General features: G+C 46.5%; 1 protein-coding gene across 1 annotated transcript in view; it reads left to right on the plus strand.

Annotated features, from left to right (window-relative positions):
- LOC119185536 (glucose dehydrogenase [FAD, quinone]-like) overlaps positions 1-21,072 on the plus strand; it is a 123,659-nt gene that overhangs the window by 42,368 nt on the left and 60,219 nt on the right. The window contains exons 4-6 of the mRNA XM_075886695.1: positions 12,385-12,516; positions 14,411-14,535; positions 15,840-16,007. Coding sequence (XP_075742810.1) covers positions 12,385-12,516; positions 14,411-14,535; positions 15,840-16,007 — 425 coding nt within the window. The remainder of the gene's footprint in view (positions 1-12,384; positions 12,517-14,410; positions 14,536-15,839; positions 16,008-21,072) is intronic.

The raw sequence follows: 21,072 nt of genomic DNA on the forward strand, positions 1-21,072 counted from the left end.
GACACACGTTACCGCAACGAAGTTCGGTATATCCTTGCGAACCCTCCAACGGCCAACCTGTACGAACACGTGAAGAGTGCAATTACGTGTCACTAGTCACTCTCATAAGAACAGAACATACGCCAACTGCAGTCCGGATAGCTTGCTGAGCACAAACCTTCGCGGTACTTTCGACACATGCGTGCACTCGCAAGCAACATAATCCAGGATTCTTCCCTGCGATCACTTTCGCTCCAACGAGTGCCGCCACACGTCCAGCGAATTCTTCAGGTTCAGGACAGGCTACCTCTCAACGAACTTGCAGAGATTGCTGTTCGCGTCATCGATGCCTCTTTGCCGCTTTCGTCCCCCACCACCCAGGCTGTCAACGCACCGATGAACACCACAGAGCTTGCGCGTCATATCGACGAGATTGATTGATGGCTGACCTCCAGTCAGCAACACCTGGGCGAACGTCTTTCAATGCAAAAGCAATAGCCATAACAACACCTCATCGCTGCAACCTGACCTCAATGGTCCGCGCTACTATCACTGGCGGTTCGGTGACAAACGCAATTTGGGTGATTAGGGCAATGTAGATTGCCCTAATCTATGGGACATATAGGAAACAAGAATTACTGTTCGTACAGACAGCCGCAAGCTGCCAACCTAAGCCCGTCGCATAATCGTCCCCGTCCAAATCACGAAGCGGCATTACCTGGCCGACAATGCTTCTGAAATTTGCTGCTATCCGTGATCCAACCTTCCGGGTCATCGCCTACCGGCATCTTTCGAGTTCAGCGCAGCAAACCGGCCCGCAATCAAGACATATGGCTTGTTGCACCTGCACATCCACCTTAAGAACCTACTCCGCGACCTTCACTGGAACTTTGTCATCGCCGACGTCGCCGACGTCGCCGAGCCAATCATCGGCTACAAGCTCATTGGATACAACCTCATTCCGGACTGCTGAAAGGACTGGCTCATCGACGCGACAATGAGACGTTCCACACCAGGCCAGAGAACAGCCGCTGGCCTGGCGTGGAACATTAAGTGGGAAAAGCAACGTAGTCACCGTTTCGCTCTCACGTCTAGCCATCATCAGCTCGGTGCAGATAACAGTTGACGTCCTTGCCGAGGCTCAGGCCACGCACGCTGCACAGCAGCAACTTCTCAAGGGCACGCCCTCACTACACCTAGAAAAAGTCCCCATTCCAGGGTCGGCAAAAATGATCTGCTTCAACATTTCGACAGGACAAAGCAGGCACTATGTGCCCCTGTCTCATCGCCGTGGTCTTTTCAATCAGCTCCACAACCGCAGCCAATACGGTACACGTAGCTCTACACGCCTCGCAGCTTACCGCCACGTCGGGCCCTCCAGGCAGCGTTATTGTCGCAAGTAGGCGCACTCATGCATTTACTGCCAACGCTAAAGTGAACAAGGACGTTACGTCCCTACTTAAAAAGCTCCCTCAGACCTCAGGTTGGTGCGAGCACGTCCACCTCGACATAATTGGGCTGTTTCCTCTGGCTGCACCCTTCCGCTACTTTCTTACTGCCATCGACAGGTACACTGGATGACCCGACCCATGGTTCCTCGACAGAATCACTGCACAAGACATCACTTCAGCCGACCAAGGACGGCAGCTTGAGTCGAACTTCTTCAGGTTCCTCGCACTGACTATCAGTTTTGAACTCTTGAGGACCACAAGTTAACACCCCTGCGCCAATAGAATGATCGAGCGTGTCCAGCGACAGTTCAAGGCAGCCATCATGTGCCACCGAGACACGACCTGGCTTGAGGCCATCTCAGCTGCCATGCTCAGTCTTCGGGCCACCTTTAAGCTAGACACACCAGCAGAATTCATATACGGGGAACCACTTCATGTTCCAGGTGAACTGGTCACCGCACTACTTACCAGCACTATGCCGTCACACCCTGCAGACTTCGTCACCCGGCTCTGGTGCTTCATCGTCACCTGCAGCTCACCACTGCAAGCTTACGCCTTTCGTGTTCAAGAAGCTAGCATCGTTGCGCACGCTTATCTCTGCGATGACACCAATCACCGGCCTTTCCCGGCCCTCTACAGTGGACGCTGCCTTGTTTATTTTGCGCGTGAATAGCAATGACGTCCGCTTCACGCTTGACCGACCGAAGCCCGCATAGACCACTGCGAATGAAACGGGCAGCGCCACTCTTCCACTAGCGTCTTTCTACAGCCACCGACGTCGTAGCCTCCTGTTTTCATGGCACGCTCTGCATGTTTGGTACGCCTCCCAAATTTCTCTGAACTCTCAGGGCTCTACAGTATGCGGGGGCTGATATGGCGATCATTGCGTACATACCTGCGCAGCTTCCGTCTCGTCACTGGATAGCCCTGCGTGGAACGCTTGCTTGGTGCAATACGCTTTGACACCAAAGTTTCACCGGAGGCTCGCGACAACACTGTTTTTATAAAACCTATGCTGTCAAGCCTGGTTTATTGATTGTTTCACTATCCGTTTGATCGCAGCATCGGCATGCTCGCCTCATTGTCGCTAGTACTACACTAAGAAGTTATGTTGCCATTTCGTGATTCCTTCTACGCCGACCCGGCACCCCACGCTTTCATTCTACGGAATATTGAACGTACGTGCTGTTTGTGCGCTTGCCAGATCCTGCTTGCTGGCCTACGGAAGACGAGGAGCGCCCAGTGCGGAAGGCCGCTGCTGCTCGTGCTGATCGGCAGGATGGCGATGTCTTGACAGATGGATGCATGAATGAATGCGAGGACAGACGCACGAATTGATGCACGGATGAACGAACGCATCACAATGCGTTTACATCTCTGCAATGGGTAGAGCGGGGCCAAGCAGTTCAAATCACAGCTGCGCATAAATGTCACGTTGTCCTTCCCCACCTCCTGCACAGGTGCGCGCTGACAGCTGACGCCACCCTCTTTATGACTTGCAGCACACTCGCTAGAGTGCCCACAGCTGCCAGCCCCTGACACCCGCTTGCAACATACTTCTCACTCGCTTCATTCTCTCCATCGTATGCTACGTTCACCGCACTTCGAATGGAAACACTCTTTTCACTCGTTAATCTGTGAGGAAACTTACACAAAACCGACCCACTCTCGTGTCTGCGTTTCAAGCAATTGTTTACTCGGGTAAACGCTACCCAGAGTTTTGATTCATACCCTTGAAAGCACTCGCATCGGCATCTGTTTCGCCCGAGTTGACACCGTGTTCACAGCTGGTGCTTCACATTCGGTCTTGTTTGCTTTCGTAGAGATGATCATATTTTCGTTTGGAGTTTAGCAGAGCATCTACAAGGGCCACCAGTGGTGCACAAGGGGGTATAAACTGTCGCTAGAAATTGACAAATCAGATATCTTGGCGAATCTTGGTCATCGAAGAAGACGACGAAGTTGAGAGTGCAGCTAGCCCTACCTCCGATTTTCTATTTTTCATTGTTTTGTGTTATCTTCCGTCGTTCTCGCGAAGACGTCTGCGGCATCAAAAAGATTTTACCGTTCCCGGGCCCATTCCAAGAAGAAGCGACCGGAAGAAGGGTCCATCTCCGGGACTTCGGCCATGACCCAGCCATGCAAGCGACCAGGACAGACACCTGATCCATCCCACATGCCATCGAAACGACAAGACCAACTAGCGGGCGAACGTAACTATGGCGACACCAATGAACCTACAACCGATGATGGCGCATCTACAATAGTGGGAATCGACGAGAGAGTAGACAATTGGTCGGACATAGAGGACGACAACTTCAAAATGGTAAGCCACCGCAAAAGCAGAACTGTGGGTATTCCGGTGATTATATCACCTGTAGAGAGCGAAAAATACTTAAGACAGATGAACCCTATTGCTTTACATACTGCGGTGACATCAGTCATTGACGCTGAGCCAGTTCGGAGTTATTTCACTGCTCAAGGTTCGCTACTACTTGACGTGGCCACTGAAGATCAAGTAAACACGCTTTTCAGGTGTGGCAAGCTGTGTGGTGTAGAAGTTAGTGTTCGTAGTCCTAATGCCTACCTGCGAAACACCTGCTTGATCAGAGGTGTTTCAAAGTGGAACACAGAAGCGGGTCTTCTTGGATATACGAAACCTCAAGGCGTAATTCACGTCAGGAGGATTGTTAGAAGAGAAGTTTCTTCTACGAATGAGTGAAAGCTAGACCCACGGACGTGGTGGTACTTGCGTTTACTCCAAAAACCGAGTGACCTCTGACTATTAACCTTGGCTTCACTCGACATGAAACCACTGAATACATGAAGCCATCACCGAGATGCTTTAAATGCCAACGTTTTGGTCACGTGGTCAAATTCTGCAAAGGAGAGCTGCGATGCAAATGGTGTGAGGGTCCGCATGACTTCAAAACTTGCAAGGCAGATTTCAAATGCGCAAACTGCAATAGTGACCATCCCGCCTGTTATAGTGGGTGCTCATTCCGAATGAGTGCGCTGCATAGACCAAAATCCTTTCTTACAGTGCCCAAACCGACTAAATCAACCACTGCCCGGTCAGTTGCTCAATCACCTGATGATTTTTCACCATTAACGAAAGAACAAATATCAACTAGTACAAAGAATGTACGTAAGGTGCAATCAGAAGAATGCTCCCCGAAAACACCGGGCAATGCGAGTCAAGCAAAACAAGGAGCCATGCCAACTGAGTCTACTCAGAACATTCCTACAGAAGCTACCTATGCCAGAGTACTGAGACAAGAGTTTGAGCAGAAGACAAAGAGACACGAGGAAAATATACACGACACTGAGGAGATTGTTCGTGTTCTGTTTGCCGCTGTACGTTTTCACCTAGTGACAATGCCACCAGGTACTGCGAAGACCATGCCGCAGGCCGTACTGACTCTAGTATCAGTGCTGCTTAGTTTTTTCGGGCACAACCAGCAGTAGGATGCCGAAGGCCAAGCGTCAGTGTACGTTAAGTTGCTGAAAAGTGCCTTTGATGATGCAGTGGAATTGTGCCGGTATTGTTTCTCGCATGAACTAACTACGCCTGTTTTTGAGAGAATATCAAATACCGATCTTGGCTCTGTCGTAGGCCTGATTACCGAGACAAAGATCACTCACTGGATACGTCACTCACAAGAACTCCACCATAACGACTTTCCCAAATGGAAGCACCGCTATGTATAAACGGAGTGAGATACCACACGTAACACTCAATGTAGCGGACTTGTGCACAGATGTTATAGAAGTTTGTGCGATCAGGGCACAGATAGGAAACCGCACAGTCAGCATTGCATCAGTGTATGCGTTTCCTCACAAGAAAATTTCCATTGAAAAGTTTTTGGAAGACCTGTGTCATCGTTGCCCAGCTGCGTGCTTCATTTGCGGTGATTTCAATGCGCATCACACGTCATGGGGGACAAGAGTTCGGATGCACGTGGACATTGTCTGGGAAAGGCTATTGATAAGCTAGACTTATGCATTGAGAATGAGGGCAATGTAACATTTTTTAGGCCCCCCGCTTGTACAAGTATTATTGACTTGATGTTGCATTCAAGTGACGTTCAACTCACGTGTTGCACAGCTCCGGATAGAATGGGCAGTGATCATTGCCCTATATTGATCAATGTTGCTGGCTACCAATTGACGGTAGCTAAATCCTGCACAGTAACTGATTGGGACCGCTACCGAGAGCACCTGTATCACCGCTCAGGAAATATGTTTCATAATATGCTGGCGAGCAAAGCTGCAACCACTGTACTTAAGCTACGTGCACATTTTCCAGGGCCGGACCTAAAGCTCCGTAATTTGTGTGCGGCTAGAAAAAGGGCAGAGAAAAGGCTTATGCGAAGAGGTTGTGTACCTGCTAGCAAAGCTCAGTTCAACAGACTTAATGCAGCAATACGGCGATACAGCAACAAACTTCGGAGGAAGCAATGGGAAACGTTTTGTGAGAGTATAAGTGTATTTACTCCACCGTCAAGGATATGGCGAGTAGTAAATAGGGTCGGAAGCACGCCCGAGCCTTTGAGACCATTTATTGCCCTCGCGTTATTCAAGAATACATATATGCCGTCTGTAGCCGAAGAGTTTGCTGACGTGTATGTAATTAGAAGAGAAAATGAACCACCTTACCCACTTCTGCCTCCTTCTGCATCTGCCATCGACGCACCTTTTACGCTACAGGAACTTACGTCAGCCATAAGTTGTTTCCGTCGGCGCTGTGCTCCTGGACCTGATGGAATTTCAAACCAAATGATCTCAAATCTGCCTGCAGAAGTGAAGATCAGGCTTCTGGCGCATTTCAATTATATTTGGGAGTCGGGAAACATTCCTCAAGCCTGAAATATAGCCTGGGTCGTGCCAGTGCTGAAGCAAGGTAAAGACAGAACAGAACTGGCCTCACACAGACCTAACGTCGTGCGTAGCGAAGCTGATCGAGAAGCTGGCCTGTGTTCGGCTGACATGGTGGATGGAGAATCACAAGACCCTTCCAGCATCTATGCCTGGGTTTCGGCAACGGTTGAGGGCACAGGACAACATCTTGGACGTGGTGAGTCCCATAGAACACCAAAGAGCATACGGCTTTTCAACTCGTTTCAAAAGCATACGACTACGTGTTCCAAGGTGCGATAATTTGCGGTCTTGCATCTATGGGAATAACGGGGCACCCTTTACGCTTTGTTCAGACGTTTCTTAGTGATCGCTCGATGCAGGTGAAGTTAGGGACAGTGCTCAGTAGCTCAAGGAAAATCACCAGAGGAGTGGCACAGGGCAGTGTCCTGTCTCCGATGTTGTTCAATGTGGCCATGGCTGGTTTACCTAATGCTCTCAAGACTGTGGGCAAGACCGTACAAATATTAATTTATGCCGACGACATATGCATCTGGCTTTCTGGATATCAGCATAAGCGATTGGAAACGATTGGCCGAAGAGTTCTACACTCCGCACAATCCTATCTTGAATCTATTGGACTAACAATATCAGCTGAAAAGTCTCAATTCATGCTATTCCCAGGTATGCGAAGACGAGAAACAAGGATGAAAATATTCCTTCCAGGGGCATCAATTAAGCAAGTTAAGTCCATGAAGTTCCTTGGAGTCACACTAGACAGCAGAATGCATTGGCGACGAGCAGTAGACAAGATGATGTCAGTGCTGACGCCCCGTGTAAACATTCTTCAAAGGATGGCAGGAAGAAGTTGTGGGAGTCACCCAACATCAATAATAAAATGACAAGAGGCAGTAATTGTCAACCGTGTGCTTTTCCAATCGCCTCTAATCTCTCCGAGTGAGTCACAGTACGAACGGCTGGAAAAACTTCATCGTAAAGGCCTCAGAGTTGCTTTGGGAGTGCCAAAGTTTGCAGCGAGAATAAAGGTGCTTCTTGAAGCTCGTCTTCCGCCGTTACGTCTTCTCGCCTCTCAACGACTGCTGACACAGCTTTGCCAACTTGGCGAATCGAGCCCAGGAGGAGCACTACTCAGTCGCCTTCGGCGACGTACGGAATCCCGAGCTTTCGTGGCCTTGAATACCCTTCGCCATCTTATCATCGATTTCCCCAAACAAAGACAACTTTAACAAGACCCACTTTGGTCACATGAGGGTGTCGACTGCCAGGTGACGATTCCACGGATGGCGTTCCACACCCACAGCAGAATTACTTTCCTTGGTACTTGAATACATTGAAGAAAAGTACGCCGAAAATTTCAAAGTTTTCACCGATGGATCATTCGACATAGTGCGCGGAGCAAGCGCTGCAGCGTTTGTGATCCCATCTTTAAAGGTTTCCTGGGCAGCGAGACTCGAGTGCGTTGTTTCATCGACAGCATGTTAAAGCGTGGCAATTCAGGCAGCCCTGAAAAAACTGAAGTTTTGTAGGCAGCAACAAGTCGTGCTGTTCTCGGACAGTAAGCCCGCTTTGCAGCGGCTAAAACATGGTTTGATTTTGGATCGATGCGCTCAAAGATTACTGCGAATCTTTAAAGACCTGCATGGCATGGGTATAAACATTACGTTTCAATGGATTCCATCACATGTGGGTATAGCGGGTAATGAGGCGGCTGACAGACTTGCCCGGAGTGCTCTGGAGCTTACACCAACGAAGAAGGCTCCGAAAGACAATCAGCGTATCTTACGAGAAGCTGTAAACAAGCGTTTTCACTCGTCATGGCTGACGCCTCACCAGCCATGTGTGACACAAGGGCTATCAAGGGAAGAGGCCTGCTTTCTTCATCGCATTCGAACGGGATCAGCGCATGGCTTCGCAAGGTCAGACTGTCCGCGACGCCCTTGTGGCCGAAGTGCAAGGAAAACGGTGATATAGAACACTATTTGCTTAAATGTTGTGCGCTTAAGAAGGAACAGCAAGGTTTATTTGAGGAACTGCAACAGTTAGGTTCATCATGCGACAGCGTGACTGATATTGTGTTTCCGCGTGGTTCCTCAATCTTTAGGAAACAAGTGTCGTGACTTCTCTTAAAATTTTCGATTGCTACAGACCTCGCATGTGACTGGTGATAAGTGGCAATTATGTTTGGTGTATAGTTCAGCGAGATAGAGTACCGGCAAAGTACTGCACGCTTAATAGCACAAAGGCCGCTGTCTTATGCAGGCTTACATCGCGCTATGAATGGAATAGAATAAAAAAACTTTATTTCAGTCCTGCAGGACGCGCTTAGCGCGTAGCGGGCGTCTCCCACGTAGGGACCGACAGGGAGCACCTGGCGGCCGCTTCGTGGGCCTGCTGGACGGCCCATTGCTGGTCGGCGAGAAATAAGCTCCTGAGAAATCTCTCCCACTTGCTTGAGGCATAGTCGGGAGGAGTTGTTCTACACTCCCAGAGCATGTGTGCTAGTGTCGCTGTGTGTCCACATGATGGGCATGTGTCGCTGGGGTATGCATCGGGATAATAAACGTGAAGCGTGGCAAATTTTGGTTACGTGTGTGTCTCTAATGGGCGTAGGGTTAATGCCTGCGGTCGGTTAAGTTTTGAATGTGGGGGTGGAAAAATGCGGCATTCCAGGTAAAAGTGCTTTGTAATTTCATTGTACGTAATTGGTGCATCCCGATTGGTATCTAACCCAACAAGTTGCCCTGTGGCAGTGCGGTCGGTTAGTGCGTGCGCTGCATCATGGGCGATCTCGTTGAGGCTGGATAGGGCACCCGGCACCTGGCCGAGGTGGGCGGGGAACCAGATGACAGTATGGTGCTTCAGGGCACTCGGGTCCACATTGCGCAGGATACGTAACGCCTGGTCGGAGATGACTCCGCGTTCGAAGGCTTTGATGGCCAGCCTGGAGTCGCTGTAGATGAATTCCCGTTTGCAGTCGAGCATGGCTATAACTATAGCTACTTGCTCCGCTACTTCGGGGTTTCAGGTGAGGATTGTGGCTGAGTTAAGAGTCTGCTGCGCGGATGATAGCGCGACCGTGGCGAAGGCTTGGTTGTTGCGATAAACTGCGGCGTCCACGAACGAGACGTTGTCCGCTTCCATGTCTATACGCTTGAGAATAGCAGTCACCCGCGCAAGGCGCCTGCCTCTGTTGTATTCGGGGTGTACATTTCGTGGTATGGGAGCAATCGTGATAAGGTCGCGGATTTCACGGGGAATTAGAGTCAACTCTGCGGGGTCCCTGGCCCTCGAGGAGAAGCCAAGCTCGTGCAGAATACGGCGGCACGCTTTGGTGGTAGTGAGTCGGGTCAATTGCACGCGTTCCTGAGCTTCGGCGATCTCTTCTAGCGTGTTATGTACGCCAAGCTCGCGGAGTTTGTACGTTGGAGTGGTAATAGGGAAGCCAAGGACTCGTTTGACTACCTTACGAATAAGTGCATTGAGTTGATCGCGCTCAGCACGTAGCCATTTGTGTATAGCGACAATGTAGGTAAAATGGCACAAAACAAACGCGTGTAAGAGACACAGCAGGTTGTCTTTTTTAAGGCCATGGTGCCTGTTGGCTGCTCTACATACGAGTCGTATAGCATTCTCAGTCTTAGTCCTGAGCTTGTGTACTGTTTGGGTGTTGGTTCCGCGGGACTCGATGATCATGCCGAGGACCTTAATGGTGTCTACCCTGGGTAAAGTACCACCATCTTTGGTGTGGAGGGTGACATTGCGTTCCGCCGGAAGTTTCCACCCTTTGGGCTTGGCACCCCGGCGTTTGGGCAAATATATCAACAGCTCCGACTTCGCAGGTGAGCACCTGAGACCAGTGTGGTCGAGGTAAGACTCGGCGGTGTCGATAGCCTCTTGCAGGGCGAACTTAATGAAGCCGCTATGAACGATTTTTATTTTAAGAGCCTGCTCGTGATTAGTTATAAAACAAACAATGAACACAGCTTCATTTAGCAAAGAGAAAACCGGGCGGGGCAATCGCCTGCAAATTATGCAAGGCTAGATTCGCCGGATACCTACAACATCCTTAACCTTAACCTTGGTTATTGAAGTCGGTCGTGGGGTGGCGGAACTGGCGGACAGATTCGCGGAAGCATGGCAGCCCGTGACTCGTCGAAGGGCGCGTTCATCGGGTCACCATTGTGGCACTTGAAGATTGCGTCCTGTATCACGTCGAGGTCGCCACTGAAGCTAGGGGCAGAGTGACTTTCTTCTCTTCTCTGCGACGATGATGCAGCTGCCACTACAAGTTCTTAAGAGGCCCCTAGAAAGCGCACGTGGTTAGGTGCTTACCGTAGTAAAGTTTGCCAAAAAGTGATGTTGACAAGAGTATTTTGAAATTGGAATCCACGTGAAAAAGCAATGCAGCACCCCCCCTTCGTTGACTAAAATGGTTGTTGCATACAGCGACGTAGCTTCGTTGTGGAATCTATGAGTCGTTTACATGTGCGCACTTAGCCAAGCTTCAGTAATATAAATGGCACAACACTATGTTGAATGAAAAGTTTTTGTGTTGCCCCATACCATCAAAGTGAAATGTGTATTGATAGAAGTTGTTGTTGGTTTATTGTACATTCTTATAGGAACGCTCCCGCAAAGCCCAGAAGCTATGCGTTCTTTTGACGTTTAGTATCTAGGTTGACACTGGTAGACCAGCACACTTTCCGCCCAATGACTAACTTCCTTGATCATGAATAAACTTGAGCAAAGTAGTTGAAGTTGAAACTTTGACACAACTTATCGTGCACCTTGCGCAAAGTTGGCATCAACATGCATATAAAAATTACTGGCACTCAACTCGCACTCATCCGTTGTGTCATCACTTCGAGAGATAAAAAGCAAAGCTGATTTTTTTTAGACTTGTATCAAGCTCTACCTGTTCTCTCAAAGACAGTGCCAGAGAGCGCTTCATAAGCGCGAAAAGTCGAGTTAGTAGCTTAAGCCGTACACGCGTGAAGCCGTCCCACTTCCCGCTTTAGTGTCGGTCGCTTAAACATCGCAATGACTTGCGGCGTGGCACCTGACGGAGAAGGTTTTTAGTCCATTCTATCGCCCTCAACAGACAGGCATAGAAGATCCATCATTAGGGCTGACGACAAGTCGTGACACGCTAAGAAGACGCGAAAGACCATGCTCGTAACTGCATCGTCACTGAGTTATATCGTCATGTGGAACTTATCATAGTGTTTCCTACGAAACAGCACACAAAGCCTGCTCTTTACCGACTGCCAACTTTTTGTTGTCAGTGCACTTTTGATTCGTCATGCAATACTTCATTTAACTGTTCAAACGCGGCGTAGAACGCGGCGGTTCAAACGCGGCGGCCTCCAACCAGGCGCACTACGATACCAAGAACCTGTGAGCGATATCATCATCATCATCAGCCTGACTACGGCCACTGCAGGACAAAGGCCTCTCCGATGTGCCGCCAGTTAACCCGGTCCCGTGCTTGCTGCTGCCAATTTATACCCGCAAACTTCTTTACTTCATCTGCCCACCTAACCTTCTGTCTCCCCCTAACCAGCTTGCCTTCTCTGGGAATCCAGTTGGTTACCCTTAACGACTAGCGGTTATCCTGTCTACGCACTACATGCCCGGCCCATGTCCATTTCCTCTTCTTGACTTCAGCTATAATGTTCTTAACCCCCGTTTGTTCCCTAATCCACTCTGCTCTCTTCTTGTCTCTTAAGGTCACACCTACCATTTTTCTTTACAGCGATATAAGGCAGGACAATTAAGCGTTGTATATGTAAGTCAGTGAGAGTAGGTGCAAGGGATGAAATGCATTGGCACTGATCTAGAAGCAACGGGATTCACACGTAATTTGCGTAAAAACCTTTCGGTTCTAGATTTCATTGTCCTATATTGGTGCGCTTTTTACGTGCGATATGTAATAGCAGTGACTGACGTCATTGAAGTCTTGGTAGACCCCGGCATAACACGCTTTCATACTTATAATGGCCTGGTTTTAGTTTTCAGTATTTTTCACCTAACATACAGAATGGAAGCCAATACTTAAGGCAAGTCTTTTTTACAGGCTACCATGGAGACAGTGGAGAAGTGCCAATTACTTTTCCCAGTTCACACACAAAGGCCAGTGACCTGTTTTTGGAGGCTGGTCGGGAACTTGGTTACAGCAACGACGACTATAATGGGCCAAACCAGACAAGTAAGATATTCAGCAATCAAAGCATGTGCTTTTTTAAGCACGCTTACAAGCTCTAAACAGGAAAAAATAAAGTTTCAACCATAACGCGCTATGGTTAACACAACTACAGCGTACTAGAACAACGGGGTGTTCGAAACAAATTTTGAAATGTGGTGTCTGAACAGTATCAATCACTTCGGGGGCTGCGAGCGGTCGCCTGAAATGTGTGATCGTCGTTTGAAGGGCTGCACGTGGTTGCGCCAAGGTGGTGCAGAAGTACAATAAACTGGGAAGTAGAATAAAGGCTCAAATCACAGAAGAAAACGTTCAGTTTTAATTTTTGTAGTGTAGCTTGGTATCGCCTCATTATTTTTAAATATTTCGAGAAGATAGCTTCAGTTGCTGAGCATTTCGACAAAAAGTAACTTCAGATGCGTAGCAAAGTGGAACAAATTTGACTGCTGGTGTAATAAGTTGCAGCGCCACCACACCGTACTCAACATAAACGAAAAATTCCCCTCCGAGATCTTTGCGAATACAAGGAATCTTAGAGGTCATATATTACGTTTTTGAACAACGCTGTGTTGTGTTGCTCAAAATAGTGAATCGTGTCATTCCACACTGTGAATGCTTCGTTGCATCAACAACTAAAGAAGATTGCCATTTTTCTCCATTGCCATATGAAAACGGTAAAAAAAGGTTGCTAGAGCATCCTCCTGAGTTTGTCGCAATACTTCACTTCGGAGTTAATATCAGCTTGTTGTACGTGATTTAGTATGCTTTCTCACTAATCTAATTTCGTTTTCTTGTCTTCATTGTTAAAATATTTTACCAAGCGATTTATTAGGTGTAAGGTTGACTGAACAACAAGCTATCGCTATTGGCAGACGAATTTACTGCCCACCAATAAGTTAAAAGTTCGACTGCACAATAGTCCGCGGCTATTTGCACAAAACGTTAGTCATCCCCACATATATTGCAATTAGGCAACAGAGCGTTCTGTCGCTATGCGCAAAGCAATTTCGGTTCTTAAGTTATGCCTACAAAGCAGCAGGGTAGCGGAATCCTGAAAAAAATTCGTAGGCCCCACGGAAACAAGCAAGAGATTAGCGGTTAATATGGAGGTGGGTATCGCTCATATCCGGGGACACTCATACGTATGATGAGGACATGAACGCACTTCAACACACACAACACAAACACTTCAGAGTCGTGAGAGTCTCTTTTGCGTGCCTCCGAGCCAGAAGACTAATGCCGGCTCATCCAGCACGCGGTGGAGCCTGCAGTATCCCAGGGGATCCCTGCCGACTTCCTCTTAAATAGCGCAATCAGTCCCTTCCCTGGTCCCTTCAATTTTATGCTTCTTCCTGGGACGAATACAGATATCACCACCACAGCACATTCGCTACTGGCGGGTGAAAGACGTCATTAGCCTACCAGCGCGCATGGGTGAAACTCTCAGTGCGCACTTTATGATTCTCTCTAGATGTCAGAGCACCAATCATAAGCAGCAATTTTTTTTCAGAAGTGCTGTATCCAAGCTTCACGCTATTTCTTACCCTGCGGCTACATGTGCAGTCGCACGGGCTGCTTTGCGTATACCTGGTTTAGAACAGAACGGAGCACTGCTCTACTGTACAAATACATTTAGGGAGATCGACTACATAATTCAGTGTCTTCGAGTGCTGTGCCACGCACAGCCGTGGCGGCAAAGTCTGCCCTCTAAATTGTAAAAACAGCGCAGATGGAATTCAGAGTAGACGATGCATCCGCTGCGACCAAATCATGATGTATAGCACTTCACGCAATGCGGCGGTGTCAACTTTCTCAAAGCTAGCCCTTGCAGCTGATATTCTTTATTATGAATAAACAAGAGAAATGCAAACTTATGCGTATGCACTTTTATTTCTTTCAGGTTTTTCCCGCGTACAAAATAACGTAAAGAATGGAGAGCGCTGGAGCTCAAGTAAAGCCTTCATCCCCAATGACGTTCGCAGGAGGCGCAACTTGGACGTCGCACTTCACGCGCACGTGACGAAGGTGCGAGGCTTATTTCAATCAATCTGTTTTCTTACATATATAGTCAAGTATATCCTCCGTGGGCGGTCACTACGTGATTTATTTTGACGTTTCGGCCTAAAGTCTGGCCTTCACCAGAATTGAAGGTACAGTTTGTTGGTGCTCAGCTTTATACAATCCAAAATCAATGGGAAAGAGGGAAAAAGACAGAAAAAAATGAAAAAAAAGAAAGAAAAAAAGAGAAAAAGAGTATAACATGGACTCCCCCCGGGCGCCCCCCCTTCCACTCTTCATTTCACATCCCCCTCCATCTCTCTCCCTCTTCTACCCTTCACCTTTCTGATGTCAGCGTTCTGTGTATGCTTCTTTTCACTCACGCATTCTGCTCGACCAGATGGTGCCTCTTGGCTCTGGCGGTTCGCTGTGGGACCAACAAACTGTACCTTCAATCCTGATTAAGGCCAGACTCTAGGCCGAAACGTCCAAATAAAGCACGTTGTGACCGCTCACGGAGGATCTGCTTGATTATATGCAATGCTACGGCCATTCAACCATCATGCGTATATATATATAAATATAAATATGTATATATATATATATATATATATATATATATATATATATATATATAGAGAGAGAGAGAGAGAGAGAGAAAGAAAGAGAGAGAGATTCATTTATATTCATGAGCATGAAGCTGAAAAATGACTACTCACACCTTCCCGTGGGCGGAACTCGAGTAAATGCTTCGCACAGTGGTAGGGGTATCGTGTATATGTTGCGTAATTGGGCATGGTTTGGGCATCCTTAATAGTTATTTTGTCTTAACTACTCCTATTTATTGAATAATGGAGAAGTGCTGCCTTCAACGAATGGTGGGACGCTCATGTTGGGTTGTGCCTCACTACTCGTTGAAGGTATGGTTGCTTTCACCGCATTTACTCGAGTCAAGCAAAGCTTCAAGTCAAGCGACAACCAAGTAAAGACGCCCTTGACTGAACTCTAAAAGCCAGCCATGCGCACCCAGTCCGCCCTTCTCATACACACCGCCCGCGTTCGAGGAAGAAAAGTCGGCTGAGAGGTCCACACCCCTAGTGCCCTTGCTCGGCTTGCTGGGCGCCTGGTGGCTTATGAAGCGACAGTATTGCTAGTGTCTTCTAGGGCCGGCATGAGAGGTGAGTATGAGCAGTGGTGGTGTCGACGGCAGTGACGCAAAAGTGCGACATGGTGCGACTAAGAAATGCTGCACATTTAAATTGTTCTTTTCAACATGTTTATCTTCAATTGAAAAGGCTGAAGCAAGCGTCACAAGTAGGAACTTTTTTCAGGTTATCTTCGAGGGAATGACAGCTGCAGGCGTGGAGTACAGGCGATACTTCAAAACACGTACTGTTCGAGCGAGAAAAGAAGTCATACTTTGCGCTGGAGCGATTGCTTCCCCACAGCTACTAATGCTATCCGGTATCGGACCTCGGGAACATCTGGAGTCCTTGGGGGTAAGAAATCTCTTTGGGTCACTTAGATGCCATTGTTCATTATTGATGCTTCTCAGGTGGCTGAAATAATTGCGTTTTGAGCAAATCAGGGGATCTAGTACTTTCCGACATATCATTACGTCTTCAGCCACTGAATCAGCCTGTGTCTCTGAAGTACACTCCCATTCAGAATTTCTCCACATCTGTCAATGCTGTACTTTTATTATGTCTAAACACTGCCTGTGCGAACAGCTTACAGTACCGATTCAGTCAAGCAGCGAATCCGAACTGCAACAACTGCGGCTTCATCGAAACTGTGGAACACAGGCTGTTTATGTGTAGAGCATATGCGGGTTACCGTGCACGCTGGGAACATTGCATAACTTCAGTAAATAAGAGAGCTTCCTCACTTGACTGTGTATTCGCATCTTTAGCCTGTGTCACGCTAAAGACACATGGCATGTAACTTTGATTCGCGTATTCGTACATTATCGGTGAGCTCAGCGAACTCTAGCATACCTTGAAACCCCACAATGAGAATCTAATACTGCACGTTCTCACTCAATGGATAAAAATTATGGTCTTCAATTTTCTCTCTTTTTTATTTTATTATTTCATAACACCATGCCTTCTATGCACTCGTTACGTCTCTCTATCCCCACTTTCAATCTCCAGTCCCCTTCCACACGAAGAGTAGCAAATAAGCGATTGGCGTATTGTGTATAAATTTTCTTCTTTTCAGTAAAGAGTTATCTCTCTGTCTTATATGCTTTTCTCAAACTTCTGCTCCCAATACTGTGTGCGCTGGGCTACAACTCTAGGTCTGCAGAAAGCTCTTCTCCACTGGCCTTAAAAATTAAACATGCGAACAAGGAAACGTCTTTCGAATATTCGCAAGTTTCGTCGCCTATAGAGGTCGCACAGGGTGGTTCAATAACGCACACGCAGAGTGTATCGGAGTCGCTGAGCACATGGGCAACCTGCAATGCATTGTGTGTTTTTTTTTGGCTTCGCGATGGCGTTACCCTTCTTGCAATTTCATACCGAGAGCCTTCAGAAACTCGGATACAATGCCTCGTTGAAAGCAAAGAGGTGCTGAATGCCAAGCACATCACTTGTTGTGGCGTACGATGCCCATGCACGCGTTGCCTTCCACTAAAGAACTGCCTCACAATTATGACGTGGTTCATCACGCAAAACCGAAAATAGTGTTACAACAATCTGTATTTTCTTTCGCGTCCTCAGCTTTTTTTAGTCTGCATCACCTGTCAACATTGCAGTCAGTAGGCGCTTGTGCTCATGAAGTCAAATCTTCATGTAGAGAAAGAAAATAACACATTTTTACAATACTTTTGTGGCTCTACGCCTAGTGGAATGTGCTGCACTGGTGAAAACCATATGAAACGATGTTATTGGAGCTAGGATGCCATGTCAAATTGTCCCGCGTGGATATATGGAGATATGTGTTTGTCGTGCACGAGACATGCACGAGAACTTGGTAATAGTGACTGCTTCAAATCTATTTTTGTATTTATTGGTATGTGGAGGCTATGAAATAATACAACACACTGCAGAATTGAGGTTCTCTCATATTCTAGTACATAGTTTTCACAGTGTTCTGCTACATCTTTAAATTATTTTATTACTAATAGTATCTGTTGGGCAAGTATGGTATGACAGTGTATGTAGCATCTTGTACACATCATCTGTCGTAAAAAGCTTCGTGTTAGTTTATATAAGTATGTATTCTAAAGTAAAATATACACACAACTACATGGCTTCCGTTTTTGTGGATTTTGTCGGTCATCAGTTTCACAAAGTCTACAGATTTCGCGTTCACAGTAAATTGTAGAGCTGTCTCGTGTTCTTTGATGATCTAGAAATCACCTGTACAGGCTAGCTGTGTTGTGCCGCATAAAGATGTGCTTTGTGCAAAAGAATATGACATACTAAAAGGGGTTATATGTAAGTCAACAAACTTACTCATGAGTCAACGAGCGCATACTTATTCAGATCAAGCAGCAAGTTTGAGTCGGAGTAAGTTTGTGTGAGTGTCAATTAGGAAAGTTTCTGTCCAAGAATCTGGTTCGGAAAAATTTTGGGAGGAGTTCGAGTAAGCCATAAGTACAATGTTCATTTCTTTAGTGAGCATGCATGAGCTTCAATTTTATGTCAAATTAGGGTAATATCTACTCAACTTCATCACTATCAGCATTATTCCGGCTTATGATCATGGCCCTGCCTACCCACATGATTCAGTGCATGACAGTTTCATCTAAAGACTTGTTGATCACAGGCCTAAGTTACATAAGTGTATCTTTGGCCTCAGCCCACAATCTATCGCACAGGACAATATTGGTAAAACTATCTCGTGTGAGTTGGCTTTCGATAAAATTGTGCTTACTGAATTGCCACTGATAAGTCATAATGAAAGGTACGATGTGAAAATGGAGTAAGGAAAGCACCAATTAGGTTAAGTATAGGCATCGAAGGAGTACTACGAATTTCAACAGTTTCTGTATTCTTGCTTCTAAGAAAAGTTGAGTTGCCAGAAATGTATAGCTGTTTGAAGGGTAGGTAATGAATGTTTATAGATCTGCTTCTTAAAAATATTTTTGGTTTTGATATCGAGGTGGTGGTATTATAGTGATAGACAGTGTGGTGTATGTCTAAGTCAAGAGGGTACAGTAACAAGCACGGAGTAGATAGGTGTAAGTTGTACATGTTGCGTGTAAGCAGTGAAGAGTGAATGGACATATATTTGTTTGAAGAGAAATTTTGGTTGCACACAGACAAAAAGTTTGCAAATAAAGTGAGCTGTTCTATCTTGATGCGATAAGCTCTATTATGGGTGTTACCTTACTGATGCGGGCATTTCAACAAAGCTTCGGAAACAATGCACGTATGCCACAATACATTGAAATAGTGCTGCAAGAAGCATGCCATTATGGTTTATGTAATGAGGCGGTGTTTCAATAAGCTGCATGGGCCAAGTTGCCTTGGTTATTTTTTCGTTAAGGGTCTAGCATACTCTCCAGGGAAACGAAAGCTTCAAAATGAAACCAAATTTTGGTATACGTGTTCCTGGTTTCAGTGTTAGTCGTGAGTGTTGACACTAAATGCCAAGGAAACTAAAGAGCAATGACACCACTGTTGGAAAAACAACTTATAAGTTAACATACTCATGATTCAACTCACTGAAAATGATTGAGCCACGAGTCTGGGAGCGACCAGCTGAGTAATATTTTGGTGAGCTTTAGTATGAGTCTGGTTGAGAAAAAAATATTAAGGGGTCGGAGTTTGAGTGAATATGGTTGAAGAAAATCTTAGTGCAAGACACAAATACAAAATATATTTCAGAGCCCACCTGAACACATCCAACCAGAACGAATACCACCAGTGTGTTCTTTCCACTGGAACACATCTCACCTGAACAAGTCCTACCAGAACATACCACTTTGTTGGCGTTCCCACCAGGACACACCAGAGCGGGTCCATATATCCACCAACACACAGCACACTATGCTGATGTGTACACCTGGACACAGCAGTGTTTTGGTGTATTCAGCGGATCACAACAGATCACACCAGACGCACCCTATTGGGTTTTTCAATTTGGTGCGCCATATCAATTTTATTATGGATCCCATCATAGAAACAGCCAGGAGAGCTAAAAGTCGTAGGTGGCTAGATAGACAGAGAGATATATACAGTAAATGTTACCGAAGTTTGCTGAGAAGTACTTCACATTTAAACAGTGTGCAATTCTAACATGCCCGTACGTACGAGCCCTTGACAAAGGAAAAGCAAATACATTGTCCTCAGGAACAGAGTGGCTTTGCTGTATCACTTGTGCACTAGAGCGCAAAATCAGTTTACACTGTTACTACTTTGATTAGGACGATTCCTCTGTCAACTTCTCTGTATATATGATTTCCTACGTACGTAGTAGAACATTGTTATTTACATTGCCGCAGCAAGTATGAAGGTAAGTGTAAGGTTTTCTTCTGCGATCTGTGAATTCTCGGGCGGAAACATTCCTGACATTGTGATAATGTTTCACAAAGCAACCACACGTCCGAACTGGAAGAGCCTTAAGCTTCGCATTTATGAGTTTACGTGATAGTCACATGCGGTATTTAATGCGCACATTCAACACATATGCAGAAATTATATATGACGTTGCTATGCACCCTATACGTGGCCTTAACGGAAAATGTGCTGAAACTTACAAGAGTGGAAGCTTGGGCTAGTTGGTGCGTATTCATATTTGCAAGGTGTTTCAGCGCGCGAACAAAGGAAAAAAGGACAGGGTAGACAGAACCCTGTCTACCCTGTCCTTTTTTCCTTTGTTCGCGCGCTGAAACACCTTGCTGAAACTTGTTTGGGGTTTGATGTGGATGACCAGCTATAAAGACACCCTGCAATACCTTTTGAGCAGGGTCGGAAAACGTTGCCGATCGGTAACAGAGGGTCCAGAGAACACGCGAACCAAATGTTGTAGCGCAGCACACGGGTTGCGATTACAATAAATTCTCATATTGAGCTGGAAATTGCTTTCTTTTTTCTCGAGAAATGACAGATGAAGCTCAAAAAACGCAAGGCCTGCGGGGAAGGCGCAGCACACTCACAGTGAAAGGTAGAAAAGCGGCCTTTCAGAGCCTTTTAAACGACTCAAGTCAAGTCAAGTGAAGATCCTTGACAATGCCGCACATACCCACGCTGGGAAATTGGCCAAGAACAGAATAGTTTTCATAAAATTCTTCCTTAATAACAGGTTTTATATTAATCTATTTGCGAGAAATAGAAGGAAGACGCAACAAGACGAATTTGATAGTTTAATTGTAAATAATCTGTAGTGTAATGCAATAAAGCGTCGTATTTGATTTAATATGAATTTGGAAATTTGAAAATCTACCGAAGAATGATTTGAACACTCAAACGTCTTTGAACTTTTGCCGAGCCCCTGTAATCGTCAACATCTTCCCGTCGCTGTGGCCTAGAGACAAAGCCCCGAAAGAAAGCAAATTTTGAGCATTTAAATCTATTCCGAGAAGGTGGCAAACGTCACCTAAAGTGTTTTGAC

The sequence above is a fragment of the Rhipicephalus microplus genome, chromosome 1 (genome assembly GCF_043290135.1).
Source record: "Rhipicephalus microplus isolate Deutch F79 chromosome 1, USDA_Rmic, whole genome shotgun sequence".
In the NCBI taxonomy this organism is placed as follows: Eukaryota; Metazoa; Arthropoda; class Arachnida; order Ixodida; family Ixodidae; genus Rhipicephalus; species Rhipicephalus microplus.